Source organism: Microtus oregoni, unplaced genomic scaffold (genome assembly GCF_018167655.1).
Source record: "Microtus oregoni isolate MIOR12 unplaced genomic scaffold, Mior012 000025F_ref0000491, whole genome shotgun sequence".
Classification (NCBI taxonomy): domain Eukaryota; kingdom Metazoa; phylum Chordata; class Mammalia; order Rodentia; family Cricetidae; genus Microtus; species Microtus oregoni.
In genome coordinates, this window is record NW_024543084.1 from 31150688 (window position 1) to 31168559 (window position 17872).

At 45.0% G+C, this 17872-nt stretch overlaps 1 protein-coding gene across 1 annotated transcript; it reads left to right on the forward strand.

Annotated features, from left to right (window-relative positions):
* Positions 1 to 351: 351 nt before the first annotated feature.
* Positions 352 to 12230, forward strand: Apela (apelin receptor early endogenous ligand). Its single transcript, XM_041674134.1, has 3 exons — positions 352 to 511; positions 1729 to 1818; positions 12016 to 12230. The coding sequence occupies exons 1-2, from the start codon at positions 436 to 438 to the stop codon at positions 1815 to 1817; spliced, it is 165 nt and encodes a 54-aa protein (XP_041530068.1). The 5' UTR covers positions 352 to 435; the 3' UTR covers position 1818; positions 12016 to 12230.
* The last annotated feature ends 5642 nt before the right edge of the window (positions 12231 to 17872 follow it).

Sequence of the window (17872 nt, forward strand, 5' to 3'; positions counted from 1 at the left end):
GTTTAAACAGATGCAAATGCAGAGAAGAGGCCGGCCGTGCCTTGTTTTACATTTTCCTTCATAAACAGATTGACTCGGAGTTGCTCTCCTTGGAACTTTCGAGGGGGAGACTTCCCACTGAAGTTGCTGCAGGCCTGAATGGTCCACTTCACCAATATTTGCTTATGGAAATAAAGGGGAGTGACGGGAGAAGCAGAGAGGAACGGAGGAGGGGCTTGAGGCTCGGGAGCTCCGACCACAGCCCAGGGCACCAGTAACCTTGTCTGATGTGATCCTTAACCTCCTCTGGAAAAAAGCCGCTGGCAGCCCTCTGAAGTCTGGCTGTAGGATGCGGGGTGAGCTGGACAGATACTGCTCAGAGTATTTACAGACTGCTTCTTTACTTGGAGAGCTATTGTTCACTTGTGTGTAAGGGGAAAAAAGGGAGAAAAAAAAATGAGATTTCAGCATTATTTTTTGGTGTTTTTTATCTTTGCAACGAGTCTTCTTTTTATCACCGAACAGAAGCCAGGTAGGTCTTTGAAACCATTGGCCTGGGGAGCTTGTTTGTTTGCCTGTTTGTACTTCTGGGTCTCTAAGCCTCCTATTTATAATGAGAATGATTTAGGTGCACTAGCAATTAAAAGTACTGGGGGAAATAACTAAGAATTTCTGAACCACGTTAGTTATTCTCATGGGGAGGGCGGGGGGAGGGAGATACAATTTGGGCATTTTTTTCTAAGTAGCTCCCTTTTAAAATATTGATATATAGTTTACAATTTTTCTAAGATAATCAGTCTTGAAAGTATTGTATGCTGTCCTTACAAGTACAAAGAACTGAGAATGCTGGTCTATTAATAAACCTAGATTTAGGTAAAAGGCAGGTCCAAATCAGGGAATTAAGAGAGCATGCATGCTGATTGGAGGTGGGCAATATGAATTGGGTTGGTGCTGTGTAAAATCAGGATGCAACAATGTGAGCTGATGAACTGGCCCGCTGGCTGCTGCCTCTGCGTCTTTATCACGACGAACTTCGGGAAGGAGAAGGCGTAAAGGGTGTGTGCGGTCAGAATGCCTTCATTTTTTTCAAGCAAAGTGTCTGTTATAAGTTTTCTGATAAGCTGCAGCCTCAAGTTTCAACAGAAAGATGACAATAGTCACATGCACGGCTGTCACCACAGAGCTGATTGGCTAGATGGAATTCGGTGCGCCCTGGACTGAAAATCAGATACTGCCTTTGAATTAGTTGAGGTTATTCAAATGAAGACACCTCCCCCACGTCAACTCTTTTACATACATAAGGAAAAAGTTACAAGGTAGCCGGTCCTTTTGTCCTGCCAGTAGCAATTGCTACTCAATCCCTAATACAAAATTTTGATTTCTAGTTTTCTAAAACACAGACTGTCCTGGACATGAGTTTCCTAATTAAGAAGTCCAAGGACGCTGTGGAAAAACTATGCCAGGAGGATGTCCCCATAGAGATCTTCCCTCTAACCCGGGGTGTCAGGGATTACCACTATGTCTGTGCACCCCAATAATCTGTTTACAGCTTAACCTCATATGAACATAACCACAGAGCAGATCTGTGTTCTCCAGATACCATGATCTTTGTGTGTGTGTGTTTTTAAAATTGTTCTTATTTCTCTTTCCTTCAGTTAATTTAAACACAGAGCAGATCTGTGTTCTCCAGATACCATGATCTTTGTGTGTGTGTGTTTTTAAAATTGTTCTTATTTCTCTTTCCTTCAGTTAATTTCCCCAGGAAAAGAAAATTACACAGACACCACTGCTTCCGGAGGAGATGCGTTTCACTCCATGCCCGCGTGCCCTTCCCCTAAGGTGGGTGGCTCTGTCCTCAACTGTCTGCCTTTAGTCCTGGTCTGTAATAAGATCGTGATTCACAGTGATGCAAATGTTTGAGAGACACGTTGTGCACGCAAGAACGAGAGCATGTGGCCTCTGGAAACCGCTCTTGTAGTTCAGGAAGACAACGGGAAGATGCTCATGGTTGCTGAGTCTGAGTGGTTATGAGGCTAATTCATTGCGTGTGTTTGAACATTTTAACAATTTAGAAAATCTAGCACTGGGAAAATGCAATCCTAAAAGGATCTTTAAATGTGTATTTAGGAAACACTGGAAGCTCCTAGTGCAGGCTTCTTATTAGATCAGTGGGGGCTTGGAAGCATTTGGACATTTTAACCCAACCCGTTAACAATGACAGAGCAGCTGCAATGATTCAAGCTTAATTGTGTAAAATCAACTTAATACCATCAGCAGCAAGAAAGCTTTCCAGCCTTCTTCACAGAGCTGGTCTTGATGGTTGTAGTTTTAAGGATAAGTTCCGAGTCGAACTTTGCCCATCCCCGTTGCATTTCTCACACTCACCAAAAGGCCAATGGCTTTTCCAGCACACCTCCATGAACACTACTAGCTCAATTAGTCTCCAATGCTGCCCAAGTTTAAATCATTTCAGACAAAAAGAAAGAAGAAAAGAAAGAAAGGACGGATGGAAGGAAGGAAGTACGGAAGAAAGATATTTTGACACTCATTTGTAATTAACTTTAGCTTTTTGGTTCATTTAAAGTAGTCTTAAGGGAAAAAAACCTACCTCAGCGATACCCCCAGCTGGGTAAGGCACACAGGCATTTGCTAAATTAGCTTATTCAGTTGGTCTGTAGACTGTAGCTTTTATGGGCCTATTCATCTGGTGTAAAGAATGGTTGCTATGTCTATTGTTTAATACATGCTTTTCAAACCCGGTGAAAGCCCCGGAGAGGAAACGAAGAAAGAGCAAGTCAGTAATAAACATTTATCAGAGGAGGAGACAGAAAGCCAAGGTTTCTGTGCAGGGATCTGTGACGCATTAGTACTCTTTCCCATCAGAGTTCTGGAAGGCCTGTCTGGTAGAGGAACCTAGGAGAGTACCGTGGGAGGCTTCTCCAAAGCTAAGGAGCGGTGACTGAAATGGGCTGCGGAAGGATTTGATATGTTAAAGTGTCCTTTGGTGTGTGTTGATCAGCCTCACCTTGTAAGACAGCAGTAAAATGCCTTTAGGACTGGAGGAATTGCAGATCCCCCCCCCCCCAGCATTCCTCCATAAATAACAAAGACAAAGGGGGCGCTTTTCACCTTTTCACAGTAGCAAAAGGATCCCTGCATACACAAAGAAGATGCCCCCCAAAATGCAAACACAAGTCCTTAGTTAGCCACCCTTTATCTTGGCTTTCTGCACAAAGGCCGTACTATAAAAATCAAGGTTGTAAATAAGTAAGCTTGATAAAGTAGTGCAATTTGACTTGTCAAAGTTAAGGGAAAGTTTGACCCGGAAGCCAAGTTTACAAACCCAGGGAAATTTGAATAAAAGCAATATAAGCCTCCTAATAGCAAGGACCTTTCTGAAAGTGGCTGGTGGCTCTATAGCCTGCTCATGTTACAGCATCCATTTTCTGGGTGTTTACACCAGCCCTACATCAAGTACACAAACGTCACCTGTTGGAATCCAGTAATTATTATAAGAGCCTATGTAAGATAAACATTAAGATAACCTCCCAAGGTCCTGCTCAGCCAGTACCTATCGCAAGTCCCAACTTCGATTTGAGGGCAATTCTCAGGGACCTAAGCTGTCCCAATGCCTTTATATCTTGTAACAAAAACATGCTGACTATTGGGTAAAGACTGCCTTTCTGGACATGTAGCCCCTATCACAGGAAGACTTTGATTTCTTCACATTCTCTGCATGCTTTAGATGAAATCACTTGCGGTCATTTGACTCAGGATCCAGGAAGAACACAAAGGGCTTGATAGGGTAAACAAACTGATCCCAGAAATATTGCAGATCAACCCTTGGCAGCGAGACCTAACTCGGCTAATAGCATGCCCGGCATCTTTATTCCACTGTCTGTCACTTCCTACTGTGCTCCGCTGACCCTCTGCTCAACTCCGAGCCTTGAAGACCGGCTCAGTTAAACGTGCTGCGTGCAGCACATGGCCTTGATGTATATTGTTTTCCCCACAGAAATCCCCCAACATCACTTGCTGCTCTAAAGTGGATTAGCCTGCAGGAAGGCAGGAGAAGGGGCTTCAGGAAGTGTGAGCTGAGGATAACGTGAGGATGCAGACGGGTGGGGTACAGGATTCCACTGATGAGGATGCAGACAGGGTACAGGATTCCACTGATGAGGATGCAGACGGGGCACAGGATTCCACTGACGAGGATGCAGACAGGGCACAGGATTCCACTGACGAGGACGCAGATGGGGCACAGGATTCCACTGACGAGGATGCAGACGGGCACAGGATTCCACTGATGAGGATGCAGACGGGGCAGAGGATTCCACTGACGAGGATGCAGACGGGCAGGGTACAGGATTCCACTGACGAGGATGCAGACGGGCGGGGCAAAAGATTCTACTGACGAGGATGCAGACGGGCACAGGATTCCACTGATGAGGATGCAGACGGGGCAGAGGATTCCACTGACGAGGATGCAGACGGGCAGGGTACAGGATTCCACTGACGAGGATGCAGACGGGCGGGGCAAAAGATTCTACTGACGAGGATGCAGACGGGCACAGGATTCCACTGACTTCCTCCTATCGCCCTATCTCTGTTTTCACTGAGCAGCCACTCTGGAACAACACGCACCGTTAAGACAGACTTCTCAAAGACAAGCAAAAAAGTCCCACCCACACCCGACCCTACAGCCTGTTTTCCCTTCTCAGAGACAGTGGCTATGAAAAGATTTTTAAGTTGCTTTCTTGTCAGCCAAGTGTTGTGTGGCACACACCTTTAATCTTAACATTTAGGAGGTAAGGTAAGAGGGCCAGGACTAGCCTGGGCTACATAAACCCTATCTATTAAATGATTAAAAAAATAATTCTCATTAATCTTATCATTCAAAATGTGCTTCTAAGTCAACTGTGGTAGCCTCCATAATAATTCCAGGCCCTGGACAATGAAGTAAGGAGTTCAGGGCCAACCTGGGCTAGGAGTTCAGGGCCAACCTGGGCTACATGACACCCTGCCTCAAAATAAACGAAAAATATAAGAAAATAAATATAAAATATAAATATTAAATTGCTCAGCATTTAGTAAGGGTAATTAATAATAAATCACCCTTAGCATTTAAAATATGCTTCTAAACCAGATGGGGTATCTATATCCATATCTATAACCCAGCACCCGTTCATTGGAGGCAGGAAGATCTGAAGCCTGAGTTTCCAGAGATCCACCCTCAAAAGTTGCTTTCGCCCTCTCTTCTCTTCAAATGAGCATGGTATTCTGCCAGGTGTGGGGGTGCATTCAATTAACCCCAACACTGAAGAAGCAGAGGCAGATGGATCTCTGAGAGGACCAGGCCACCCTGGTCTGCACAGTGAGACCCTTTCCAGGATAACAGTGCAAATACATATAACAATAATGCAAATGGTGGTATTCTGCCTCGCCTGACCAGGCTGCTCCCTTCCCCCATCCACATTTGTCCCAGTCTTCCTCATTCCATTCTGCCTTTAACTGAAATCCAGCTCCACCTCTGACACAGAATCCCTTCCAAACTGCTGTGTCCGTTGTCCGTCATGGAGAAACTCTCCTTAGGAGGCCACTTCTTCCTCCACACTTAGGGCTTCTCTGGGAAGAACGCTTCATGTAGCCTCATTCAGCAGTGATGAGGAAGGAGGCAGTCAGTGGAATTCTGTGCCCTGCCCGTCTGCATCCTCAGCCCACGCTTCCTGACACCTCTTCTAGGCTAAATCACTTAGAGCAGCAAGTGACATTAAAGGATTTCTGTGGGGAAAACAATGGGTCACACCTCTCTGTCACTTTCAGTTTTCTTTGTGTGTTGTGTGGGAGGTGTGCCGGGGGCGTGTGGTGTCGTGGAGTGGATGGAAACCAGGATCCTAAGCCTGTGAGGCAAGAATTCAGCTGAGCTACATGTCCAGTTCATTTTCCTTCACTCCCACCCTCTTTGCAGGAGCCAGGACCTTGCACTTGATAACCAATGCTGCGTCACCATTCTGTTTTGTTTTCATGATTCACTGGGGTCTCATATGGAGACTGGAGAGATGGCTCAGAGGATGCGAGCATGTGTAATATCAGATCGGGGACTGGAGTTAAAGACGTTTGTGAGCCGCCCTGTGGATGCTAAGGATTGAACTCGGGCAGTCTAGAAAAGCAGCCTTATAGCCTCTAAGTTTTAGTTGTAATTGTGTGTGTGTGTGTGTGTGTGTGTGTGTGTGTGTGTCTTCACGCGCACGCTTGCATCAGTGAGTATGAGTAAAGCTGAGTTTGTTCACACGAGCTGCAGCTGAACCTAAAGGCAATTGTGAGCTTCCTGCTGCAGGTGCTGGGAACCGAACTTAGTTCTTTGGAAAGAGCAGCACATGTCCTGATAGCCGAATCATTTCTCCAGCCTCTGATTTTGTTGTTTTTTAAATTTTTTTTTTATGTGCATTGGTGATTGGCCTGGATGTTGTCTGTGAGGGTGTGGGTGCTGGAGTTGAATCTGGAAGAACAGCCAATGCTCTTAGCCACTGAGCCATCTCTCCAGGCCCTTATTACTATTCTTTTAAAACCAAGGTTTCAGAGAGAGAGAGGTTTCAAGTAGTTCAGGTTGGCTTTGAACTCCTGATCCTCCTGCCTGCTTCTCTCAAGTGCTAGATCCACCATCATCTCACAGAATTTTATTAGCTGTTTAAAGATATTTATCACATTCTTCTTTAGGTTTTTATTGGTATTAAGTTAGAAGCCCTTTGAAGGCAACATTTGGCACTTTAATCAGGGGGTACAAACTTGTTCTTAACATAACAGCCTGAGAGCTCCCACAGGGGTTCCGGTTCCGGCTCTGGTTCCGGTTCCGGTTCCTGTGGGCACTTTAAGATCTGCAGCATCTCCACACTGGTTAGGAGGGAGCTGAACGCAGAAAACAAGACTCTTCTGTTGTTGTTTGAAACAGGGTCTCAAGACGTAGCCCTGGGAGGCCTGGCACTCGCTGTGTAGACCAGGCTGACCTTCAGCTCACAGAAATCCACCTGCCTCTGCCTCCTGAGGGCTGGGGTAATGGGCATGTCCCACTACACATAGCTGGAAAATGACTAATATCACAGTTAGTCCAGTCTTTGTGCTCAGAGAAAATCCTTAACACACCTAATTTATAGTTGGAATAAAACTTCTTGCCAGACAACAGATTTATATAGATAGCAAACTATAATGCATATTTATAATATACATGCCACTCTTTTGTGTTTGTATATACATAGAGCTTATGTATGCACAAAATATCTATCATTAAAGCAAATAATGAGCGCTCTTTACAAGACAGGCTCCCTCGCCTACTTAGCTCTCCAGTCTTACTCTGTAGACCCAGCATGCCTTAAACTCACAGTGTAGCAGGTATTCAGGCTTGAACCACCACTCCTGGTTTCTCATTTTGCTCTGAGGTATGTGAATGTGGGGGGGGGGGCGGTAGTATCTCCTATAGAACTGAGGATGGCCATGAACTTGTGATTTTCCTGTCTCTAGCTTCTCAGTACTTCAGTCCGCAAGAGCCAGGGTTTACGCGCATTCACCCACTGCTCCTTCTGTTTCTTTTCTTGCTCAGCTGACCTTGAGCTCCTGGGTTCTGGCGATGCTCCTGCCTCAGGCTCAGGTTCTCTGCAGCACTGTATCCAACTCTTACGTGTCTTGGTCATTTTTTAATTAGTCACCCATTGAAAACAGGTGAGCTGTGTTAGTACTGGGCACAAACGTGTGGAATGTTACCGCAGCTGGAGAATTCCACAAAGTCAGGTCGAAACACTTAAGTTCATCTCTGATCTGTTGTGTTTGGCAAGCTGTTGTTTCCCTGATCCAGCTGCAGCTTCGCCCACAAACAAGAACTGCTTCTAACTCCCCTCCCCCTCACCCCTCTCCCTTTAAATTTCCAATCCTTGCATTTTTTGGATCTAGTTTTACATCTTATCTCACAAAAAAAAAAGCCATCAGATGACCTTTAATCCCACCCAGTTCCCTGCATCCTGCTCAGCCTTACCCTCTCTTTGGTGCCATGGAAAACATCTTGCTGTGGGTGCCTCTCCCTTTGTCAGCCTCTATTCTCTTTCTTCGGGCTGGATGTGAGCGTGGAGGCTTACATGCTAACAAGCCTGCATCCTGAAACACCGTTGGCACTCTTCTGTGCTCTCAGCGTCCCATGACTGGTCAGCCGTCATCCTGAAACACTGTTGGCTTCCGTGCTCTCAGCGTCCCATGACTGGTCAGCCGCCATCCTTTCCGGTTCATTCTTTGACAGCCTCCTCTACTCTGTTCAATTCCCTGTAAATGAAATGGTTCTCACCGGGCCGGTGAGATGCTCAGTGGGTGGGTAAGACCTGCCAGGTGGAAGGAGGAAACAGATTCCTTCAGGTCGTCCTCTGGCTTCTACGTATGTGTCCCAAACAGAAAAAAATGAAAGGTTTTTACCTGGCCGTCAGTCATCTTTCTTTCTAAATGAACCTGGCGAGTTTCAGTCTCATGTTTCTTTGTTGTGTTGCTTTGAATTTGTTTCAGCGTCTTCTTGCGTAGCTCTGGTTGGCCTGGAACTCGCCAGGTCAGGCTGACTAGAACTTGTATCTGGCCCACCTCTGCATTCAGCGTGGCTGCATTAGAGGTTCCAAGTGTGCCGCACCAAGCTTTTACTTTGATTTCACTGAAGAATTTAGTTAACTGACTGGTCTATAAAAATCCCTTCCTGTTGAGTATGGCTGTGCCGTAGGCCTGTAATCCTAAATTTGGGAGGTAGAGACATGGAGATCCATAATTCAAAGCCAACTTTAGGTACATGAGGAATTCAAGGAAAGCCTGGGCTACAAAAGATATATCTAGTAGAGAAGCAAGCAAGCAAGACAGGAATTGTTTTGCATGTTTTTAATCGCAGCACTCAGAAGCAGAGGCAGTTAGATCTCTGTGACTTTTAGGACAGCCTGATCTACATAGTGACTTCCAAGACAGCCTGACTGTAGAGAAACCCTGTCCCAAAAACCTTTAAAAAAAAAAAAAAAGGCCAGATTGACTTTGAGAGCTGCAGACCTAGAGTTTCAGGTCAGCCTAGGCTACCTACTGAAATAGGAAGACTCAGTCAGTCTAAAATAAACAAACGCAAAACCCCCTTCCCAGACACCAGAACAAAACGCCTCCTCATTTTCTCTGGCCCTCTGGTCCCTGAGCAGGGGCTTTTTGCCTTGCACGCTAGAGTGTATCTGTACACTTCTTGCCCTGGAGATGGCTCAGCGGGTAAAGGCCTGTGCTGCCAGCCCTGCTGGCCAGAGCTCAATCCCGGGACCCACGTGGTGGACGGAGAGAACAGACTCCCCTGACCTCCCCACCTGTGCACATGTCCACTATAATTTCCAAATAGAAGAGAAATGTAACGTTTTTAAAAACAAAAGATACCGAGAGACCACTTTTGTCTAGTGAATAAAATGTTCAAAATTAACATTTTTAGGAACTGGAGAATCGGCTGCTCAGGGCTGAGAGCAGTCAATGTTGTTGCCAGACCTCAGTTTCTCACCCAGCCTCAGCATCACGTGAGCTCAAGCTTCAGGGAATCTGAAGTCCTCCGGCCTCTCCAGACACCAGACACTTGATATCTCTCTCTCTCTCTCTCTCTCTCTCTCTCTCTCTCTCTCTCATACACACACACACACACACACACACACACATACACAAAGTAATTTTTAAAAAATTAAAATTTTTATTCTGATAATTTTCCGTTGGTTTGCAGTAAATAATTGTTTTGGATGATAAAAACAAAACAGAACAAAACAAATCTACCTCTAAAACATTAAAAGAAATAATTGAGATTGTTAAAGCATATTAAGATTATTAAATTAAGAAATGTTCTTAGTAGTGTAACTTCATACTTTTGAAGAGACAATGGAACTGTGCTGAAAAATAAGCAACGATAAAGTGCTGAGGGAGAAGCAGTCGCATTTTCACAAGGCCTGCCTGCCTGCTGCCTCCTGCCTGCTGCCTCCCTGCTGCCTGCCTCCTGCCTGCTGCCTGCCTGCTGCCTGCCGCCTGCCTGCTGCCTGCCTCCTGCCTGCTGCCTGCCTCCTGCCTGCTGCCTGCCTCCTGCCTGCTGCCTGCTGCCTGCTGCCTGCCTCCTGCCTGCCTCCTGCCTCCTGCCTGCTGCCTGCCTCCTGCCTCCTGCCTGCTGCCTGCCTCCTGCCTCCTGCCTGCCTCCTGCCTGCTGCCTGCCTCCTGCCTCCTGCCTCCTGCCTGCCTCCTGCCTCCTGCCTGCCTCCTGCCTCCTGCCTGCTGCCTGCCTCCTGCCTCCTGCCTGCTGCCTGCCTCCTGCCTCCTGCCTGCTGCCTGCCTCCTGCCTCCTGCCTGCTGCCTGCCTCCTGCCTGCTGCCTGCCTCCTGCCTGCTACCTACCTTCCTGCCTGCCTGTCTGCCTGCCTGTCTTTTCTCCCTTCTTCTTGCTATTGAGACAGGGTCTCTCTACATTGATAACCCTGGCTGTCCTAGAGTTCGCTATTTGGACCACACTGGCCTCCAGCTCACAGAAATCTGCCTGCTTTGGCCTCCAGAGTGGGAGATAAAAGATGTTACAATGCCAGCCACATCACTACTGTATCTTGATTAGGCTTTAAAAAAAATTTAAGTAGCTGGGCAGTGGTGGCACATACCTTTAATCCCAGCACTCAGGGAGGCAGAGGTAGGCAGATCTCTGTGAGTTCAAAAAGAAACACACAGAGAAACCCTGTCTTGAAAAACAAAACAAAGAATTAAAAATGAGTGTGTATGTATACGTGTGATGTGTATGTTTGTGTTTGCGTATGTGTGATGTGTGTATACATATGATGTGTATGTTTGTGTTTGCATATGTGCGATGTATATGTATACGTATGATGTGTATGTTTGTGTTTGCGTATGTGTGATGTGTGTATACGTGTGATGTGTATGTTTGTGTTTGCGTATGTGTGATGTGTGTATACGTATGATGTGTATGTTTGTGTTTGCGTATGTGTGATGTGTATGTATACGTGTGATGTGTATGTTTGTGTTTGCGTATGTGTGATGTGTATGTATACGTGTGATGTGTATGTTTGTGTTTGCGTATGTGTGATGTGTGTATACGTATGATGTGTATGTTTGTGTTTGCATATGTGCGTGCACAAGTACATTCCTACATGTGCGTGTGGAGGCTGGAGAACACCCTTGAGTGTCATCTTCGGGAGCACTGAAACTCCTTTGAGATACTGAGATGGGTGCTTGCTGGCTTGCAGGTCATCAGTTGGGTTAGACCGGCTGACAGAAGCCCCCGCAATCCTCCAGTCCCTACTTCTCAGTGCTGGGTATAAGTGTTCACCACCGTACCCAGAGTTCTCAGGGTCTGTGGGGACAACCATGGGATGAAATGAGCAGCCTCTTGCTGGAGGCAGTGAGGGGTGAGAAAGAGTGTGCTTGGCATGAGAGGCAGAAGTCAGAAGGTAAATTAGGGAAGAGGACTCCTGGTCCAACATTGCCTTCTTGGCAATCAGGGTACCTGGGTGTCCTGCGTTATAAATCCCTACTGGGATTAAGGTGTGGGTCACAATACCTTACTCATGACTCAGAAGAAGAAAAGGGAAGAGGAGCAGAAGAAAATTTAAATGTGAGGCCTTAGCATCGACCCAGTCCACCCTCTGCTCTGGGGATCACCCTCCCTCACCTTCTGCTTTTTCACCTTCTCCCTTGTTGAATAAACTTTGATTAGTGCTTGCTAAATTAACATTGGTAGAGGCTAGGGAGATGGTGCAGGAGTTAAGAGAACTGGTTGCTCTCGCGAGGACCAAGTTGGCACAGAACCACCTGTAACCTCACTCCCAGAGGATGTAATGCCCTGCTCTGGCCTCCGTAGGTACTACACACATGTGCACAGACATACATGCTGGTAAAGCACCCACATAAAACACAAATAAGAATTAAGAATAAGTTAGAAAAATAAGTAAAACTTCAGCATAGGTAAATTGATGTGTGGAATAGCTGTTCTTACTATACTGTGTTTGTTTCTCCTGTATAGAAAATTCTAATTTCGTTGGTTCTACTGGAAGAAGAGTTAAAGCTGAGATGCCGGACCACCCTAAAACAACCTCGGCATGGCAGTAGTGCGGCAGCTGGGCGTAACTATGCAAGCAGGAGTTGTCGCAACGTTCCTTGGATGGCTGTTAGGCACTCGAGACTGTTCTTCCTGCATTTTCTTTGACAAGAAAGTAATATAAATGGCAACAGACAGTGTCGAAGCACACGAGCCTGTCCGTATAACAATCTCCCACCTTTCTCTACGTGTTATTTTATTGTCATAATATTCATTATACATGGTGATGGGGTTCATAAAGATATTTGCATACAAACACATCGTGTACCTTGACTATATTTACACATATGTACATCATGTACAGTCACTATATTTTCATACATGTACATTACATGTATTGACTTTATTTGCACATGTATTCTCCTCTTTCTCTCCCTTTACCGTCCCTTTCATATACCCAGACAATTTCGATGCTGTTTTAATGACATGTACACGGGAGTGACTTTATTGCACATTATTCTTCTTACATATATTAAAAAGAAAATGAGTTCCTTAATATTATATTTATGTGTTTATTGGGTGTGGACAGGTTTCTCTTTGTGGTGGTAGTCTGGGGAGCTCAGAGGACAACTTCCAAAAGCCTCCTTCCTTCCTTCTACCACGTGGGGCCTAGGAATCAAAGCAAGGCTGTCAGGCTTGGCAACAGCTCCTCTACCTGCTGAGCCATCTTACTGGCTCAAGAAAACTACTTTCTTTTAAAATGTATTGTTTTATTATTATTTTTAATTCATATATATATATATATATATAGTATATAGTATTCTGCCTGAATGTTTGCCTGCATGCCAGAAGAGGGCACCAGATCTTATTACAGATAGTTGTGAGCCACCAGGTAGTTGCTGGGAATTAAAAAACTCAGGGCCTCTGGAAGATCAGCCTCTTTACCTCTGAGCCGTTGCTCCAGGCCCCAGGAAACTGCTTTTTTAAGGACTGAGGATGGAGCTCAGTTAGTAGAGAGCTTGCCAATTGTGAGCAAAGCTCTAGGCTGATCACCAACACTGAGTAAAGTGAGAAATGATGGCAAAACACCTGACACCGCAACACTGGTACATGTCCATGCATGCTATCGCACACACGTGCTGTCACACACACATGCCATCACACACGCATGCCATCACACACATGCCATCACACACATGCCATCACACACATGCCATCACACACGCATGCCATCACACACAGCATCACACATGCATGCCATCACACATGCATGCCATCACACACACGCCATCACACACACATGCCATCACACACAGCATCACACATGCATGCCATCACACACACGCCATCACACACACGCCATCACACACACATGCCATCACACACAGCATCACACATGCATGCCATCACACACATGCCATCACACACACATGCCATCACACACAGCATCACACACACATGCTGTCACACACGCATGCCATCACACACACATGCCATCACACACATGTCATCACACACATGCCGTCACACACGCATGCCATCACACACAGCATCACACACGCATGCCGTCACACATGCATGCCATCACACACATTCCATCACACACACATGCCATCACACACACATGCCATCACACACACATGCCATCACACATGCCATCACACACACATGCCATTACACACAGCATCACACATGCATGCCATCACACACATGCCATCACACACACATGCCATCACACACAGCATCACACACACATGCTGTCACACACGCATACCATCACACACACATGCCATCACACACGCATGCCATCACACACATGCCATCACACACGCATGCCATCACACACACATACTATCAGACTCAAGTGGAGCAGGAGAGGCAGGAGGATGAAAAAGTTCAAGGTTACTTGAGGCTACACAGTTTGAGGACACCCTGCACTACAGGAGACCTGTCTCAAGTAAATACTACTGGAAATCGGGCTGAGTGCAATGAATATACTTTTAATCCTAGCGCTGTAGATGCTGAAGCAGGAGAATTGGGAACTTAAGACCAGTCTGGGCTATAGTAGACCCTGTCTTGGGGTGGGGGGAAGGAAAGAAGAAGGCATGGTGGCACACTCCTTTAATCCCAGCACTCAGGAGGCAAAAGCAGAAGGATCTCTATCATTGTGATTCTAGTCTGGTTTAGAAACCCTGTCTTTAAAAAAGAAGAAGAAGAAGATCAATTGCATTGACTAGCTTTTCAAAGTAAAGGAAAAAAAACCTATAAACTATTAATTGCTCTCATTGTATGCCGTTTTAATTTAAGGCTAATAAATATAAGTGTGTTTTTATGAGCAATATCCATTTAAGGTTATAAAAGTAAATGTAAAATACTAATTGTAGGTTCTTTTATTTCAAAATGGAAATGTTCATTTATTTCTCAATCTTTCATGCAATTTTAAGCCGATAGCGTAGAGGGAAAATATAATTGAAATTGTATAATTGAAATAATATTGTATGCATGTATGAACCTAAAGAATAGTTTTTTAATATGTCTATTTCGTGTGTGTTCGTGTGTATGTGTATGAGACACACCTGTCACCAGACTGATGCAGAAGTTAAAGAACTTGCTAGAGTCTGTCTTCCTTCCACTATGTGCTTGGACAAAAGCACCTTTTTCTCAGCTTTTTCCTGTCTGTGTTTTTGTCTTTTGCTTTTTTCTGAGACAGGGTTTCTCTGTGTAGCCCTGGTTATCCTGGAACTCACTCTGTAGACCAGGCTTCAAACTCAGAGATCTGCCTGCCTCTGTCTCCTGAGTGCTGGAATTAAAGGTGTGCATTAACTAGCCACCCTTAATTTTTAAAGAATTTTGAGGTTATTAAAGAATTTGGCAGGTTGTAGTGATTCATGTCTGCAGGATGTGCCCAAGAGGCAGAGGCAGGAGGATCGTGAGTCTAAGGCAAGACCAACCTGGGCTACACCTACAATAAAGATACATTGTTTTCATGTTTGAATCATAAAAGAATAAATAGAAGATATTCTATTCTTTAAAAAAAGAATTTGACCATCTTCAACACCACCAGAAAAGAAAAAAAAAACCTTGAAAATAACAAATCTGGCACAACCATGGGTTTTTTGTCTTGCAGTCAGAGCTTATTAGAAGACTTGGAGCTGGGTGTGGTGGCTCATGCCTGTAACCCCAGAGTTTGGGAAGCTGAGGCATGAGGAGTGTCTTGAGATTGAAGTTAGCTTGGGCAACATGATAAGTTCTCAGCCTGTTGGGGCTACAGATAAGACCTCTTTGATGAGGTCTTCGGTATTTCTATTACATATAATACACATAGGAAGTGCTTCATAATAAACGTATTGGCTAGCCTATTGGATTAGTTTATGTGCCATTAAATCATGATGAAAATTTTATTTTTTAAGTTATGCTGATTGCTTTAAGAAATGATTTTCAAATTGCCCTCTTAAACTTTATCTGCTCACCTAATTCATATATTCCATGAAATTTCAAGAGATGTGTAAAGGAGTCATGTACATGGAGTTTTCAGTCTTCCTCACACTGTGGCCTTTGAATGTGGTTCCTCATGCTTTGGAGCCCCCCGACTATGAGATTATTTTCATTGCTACTTCATAACTGTGATTTTGCAGCTGTGAAGATTCATCATGTAAATATGTGTGTTTTCTGATGGTCTTAACAACCTCTGTGAAAAGATTGCCCGAACCACAGGGTCGCGACCCACAGGTTGAGAACCACTACCTTGTAAGACCTGAAATTCTGAGGAATAAGATAAATGCTGGTGGTAAATTTTTTGTAATATTGGTTGTTTGAGGGGGACAAGGAACAGAAAAAGAATAAGAAAATTTATTTTAAGGGATGAAGAAAAATAATGACCTCAGGCTAGTTTTCAGGAAGATGTGGCTGAAGTGAAGTGTCATTAGTGGGCTAGCTCGTGTGGATAGTCACGTGCTTTATTTAGGATCAGGAAAAAGCTGAGGTGAAGAGTTAGTTATAACAAAGCAAAAGGTTCCGATGAGACCTTTTCTCCTGTGACAAGACAGAATATAGCTTTCTGCTTTATTTTACCCAAAACTTAGGGTGGGTAATCTGATAACGTCCACAACTTTCCCGTAATATCTTTAAAAAGCAAGGAAAGGAGGAAGGATGGAAAGCAAAAAGAAGAGAGGGCCAGTGTGGCGGTCCATCTTTAATCTTAGTACCTGGAAGGCAGAGGCAGTGGCATTTCCAAGCAGTCCAGGCCAGCAGACCCTACACGTTGAGTTCAGGCCAGCCAGGACTACACAGTGAAATCTCTCTCTCTCTCTCTCTCTCTCTCTCTCTCTCTCTCTCTCACATGGTTAAGAGTGTAGAGCTCCTGCTGGAGACTTGAGCTGTGTCTACCACCAATGTCAGATTGTTTCTAGCTACCTGTAAGAGCAAATCCAGCTCCAGGGGATCTGGGACCACATCGGGCACCTGCCGGCACCTGCACACACCCTCCCCTGCCTAATTTAAACAAACAAAAAAGGATCTAAACATCAAGAAGCCCTGGCTCCTAACTCCTGGTTTCCTCTCTAGTGCATTCCTGTATTTTCTCTATGCGTGCATTTTAAAGCGACCTACTCGCTGGCCTTAGGAAGGCCTACATTTATCTTTAAATTTTATCAGAAAGAAAGAAGGCTGATAAATAATTCTTAATATAAAAAGACAGTTTACCGGGGAAGATTATGAAATTTCATTTCCCAAAGATGATAAAGCGATGGATATTTATCGACTTTCTCCCTAACAGCTCGGATTAGGTGACATTTTCTTGGAAGCAAAAAGTCTCCTTCAAAGATTTAACTTTTCAAGTAATAATGGGATTTGACAAGATAAAGTATTTCTAATAGAAATGAAGAAATCCTATTATTTTTCTCTCACATAGGTTAACTTTATTTTCAAGTGAACTTGGAACTGAAAATATATTAGGGAAATGTTTTCTTTGTAATTTAATATTACTAAGCAAAATTATTTTCTGAGGCTTGCTGTATGTGGCTCCCACGCACTTTCAGAGCCCTGGCGTGAGCTTGTGTCCAGCAATGTGTGTCTGTCTGGGCAGGCCAGTATTCTAGCTTCCCCTGAAAAGATTCCTTCACAAGTGTGTTCAACGTTGACTAAGACAAGAGCACCGGCTGGAGATGAGCAGGGCGCAGATGCAGGCTGGAATCAAAGGAGGTAATAGCACTCAATTACTCTTATTTTTCTAGGCAAATCCCTCGTTCCAAGACTCCAACGCCTTCTCAACAAAGCCCAAGTGCTGTATAGTCCTTTCTGGTCTAGCTCCGCTGCTCAACTCTTGACTTACTTCTCCAGTGACGCTCCTGGGGAGACTCTGCGTTCGTGTTTCTCCACTTGGCGTTCCCAGCGTCACCTATGTTAAAAATCACCTGACTCTTGAAGCCAGGCTGGAGCTACTCCAGCGATGAAGCCGGGGCATCGGAACAAACGTTTAATGAGCCCCTCAAGTGATTCTGACTGAGCTCAACCCTAGGAACCCTCCCCGGAGGCTCGCTGGGTTAGACTTAGTCAGTTTCCAGAACTCCGACTCTCCCCAGGTACGCTGCTGTCAGTCAAACACAGCTCCCCAAATGTTCAGACCTGTTTCAGAAAGGCTGGCTGGCAGAAGAAGCAGTTCGGCTGCCTCCTACTCTCTCACTTGACTCTCTCCTAGCGCCCCCCCCCCAAACTTCCTCTCTGACTGAACTGAAAGAGGTGCTTATAAAAACTCCATCTGCTCAGAGTTTTTGCCAGACAGTGAAGTCGGTGCCATCTTCCCACCTCTGCAGACAAAAATAGCCTTTCTGGGCCTGTCTAACTC

What these genes read in the sequence shown, in the direction of transcription:
- Apela (XM_041674134.1), top strand. Translation starts at nt 436, where the DNA reads ATGAGATTTCAGCATTATTTTTTGGTGTTTTTTATCTTTGCAACGAGT. An exon ending in TATCACCGAACAGAAGCCAG is followed by an intron (nt 512 to 1,728) that starts GTAGGTCTTTGA and finishes TCTTTCCTTCAG; the next exon opens with TTAATTTCCCCAGGAAAAGA.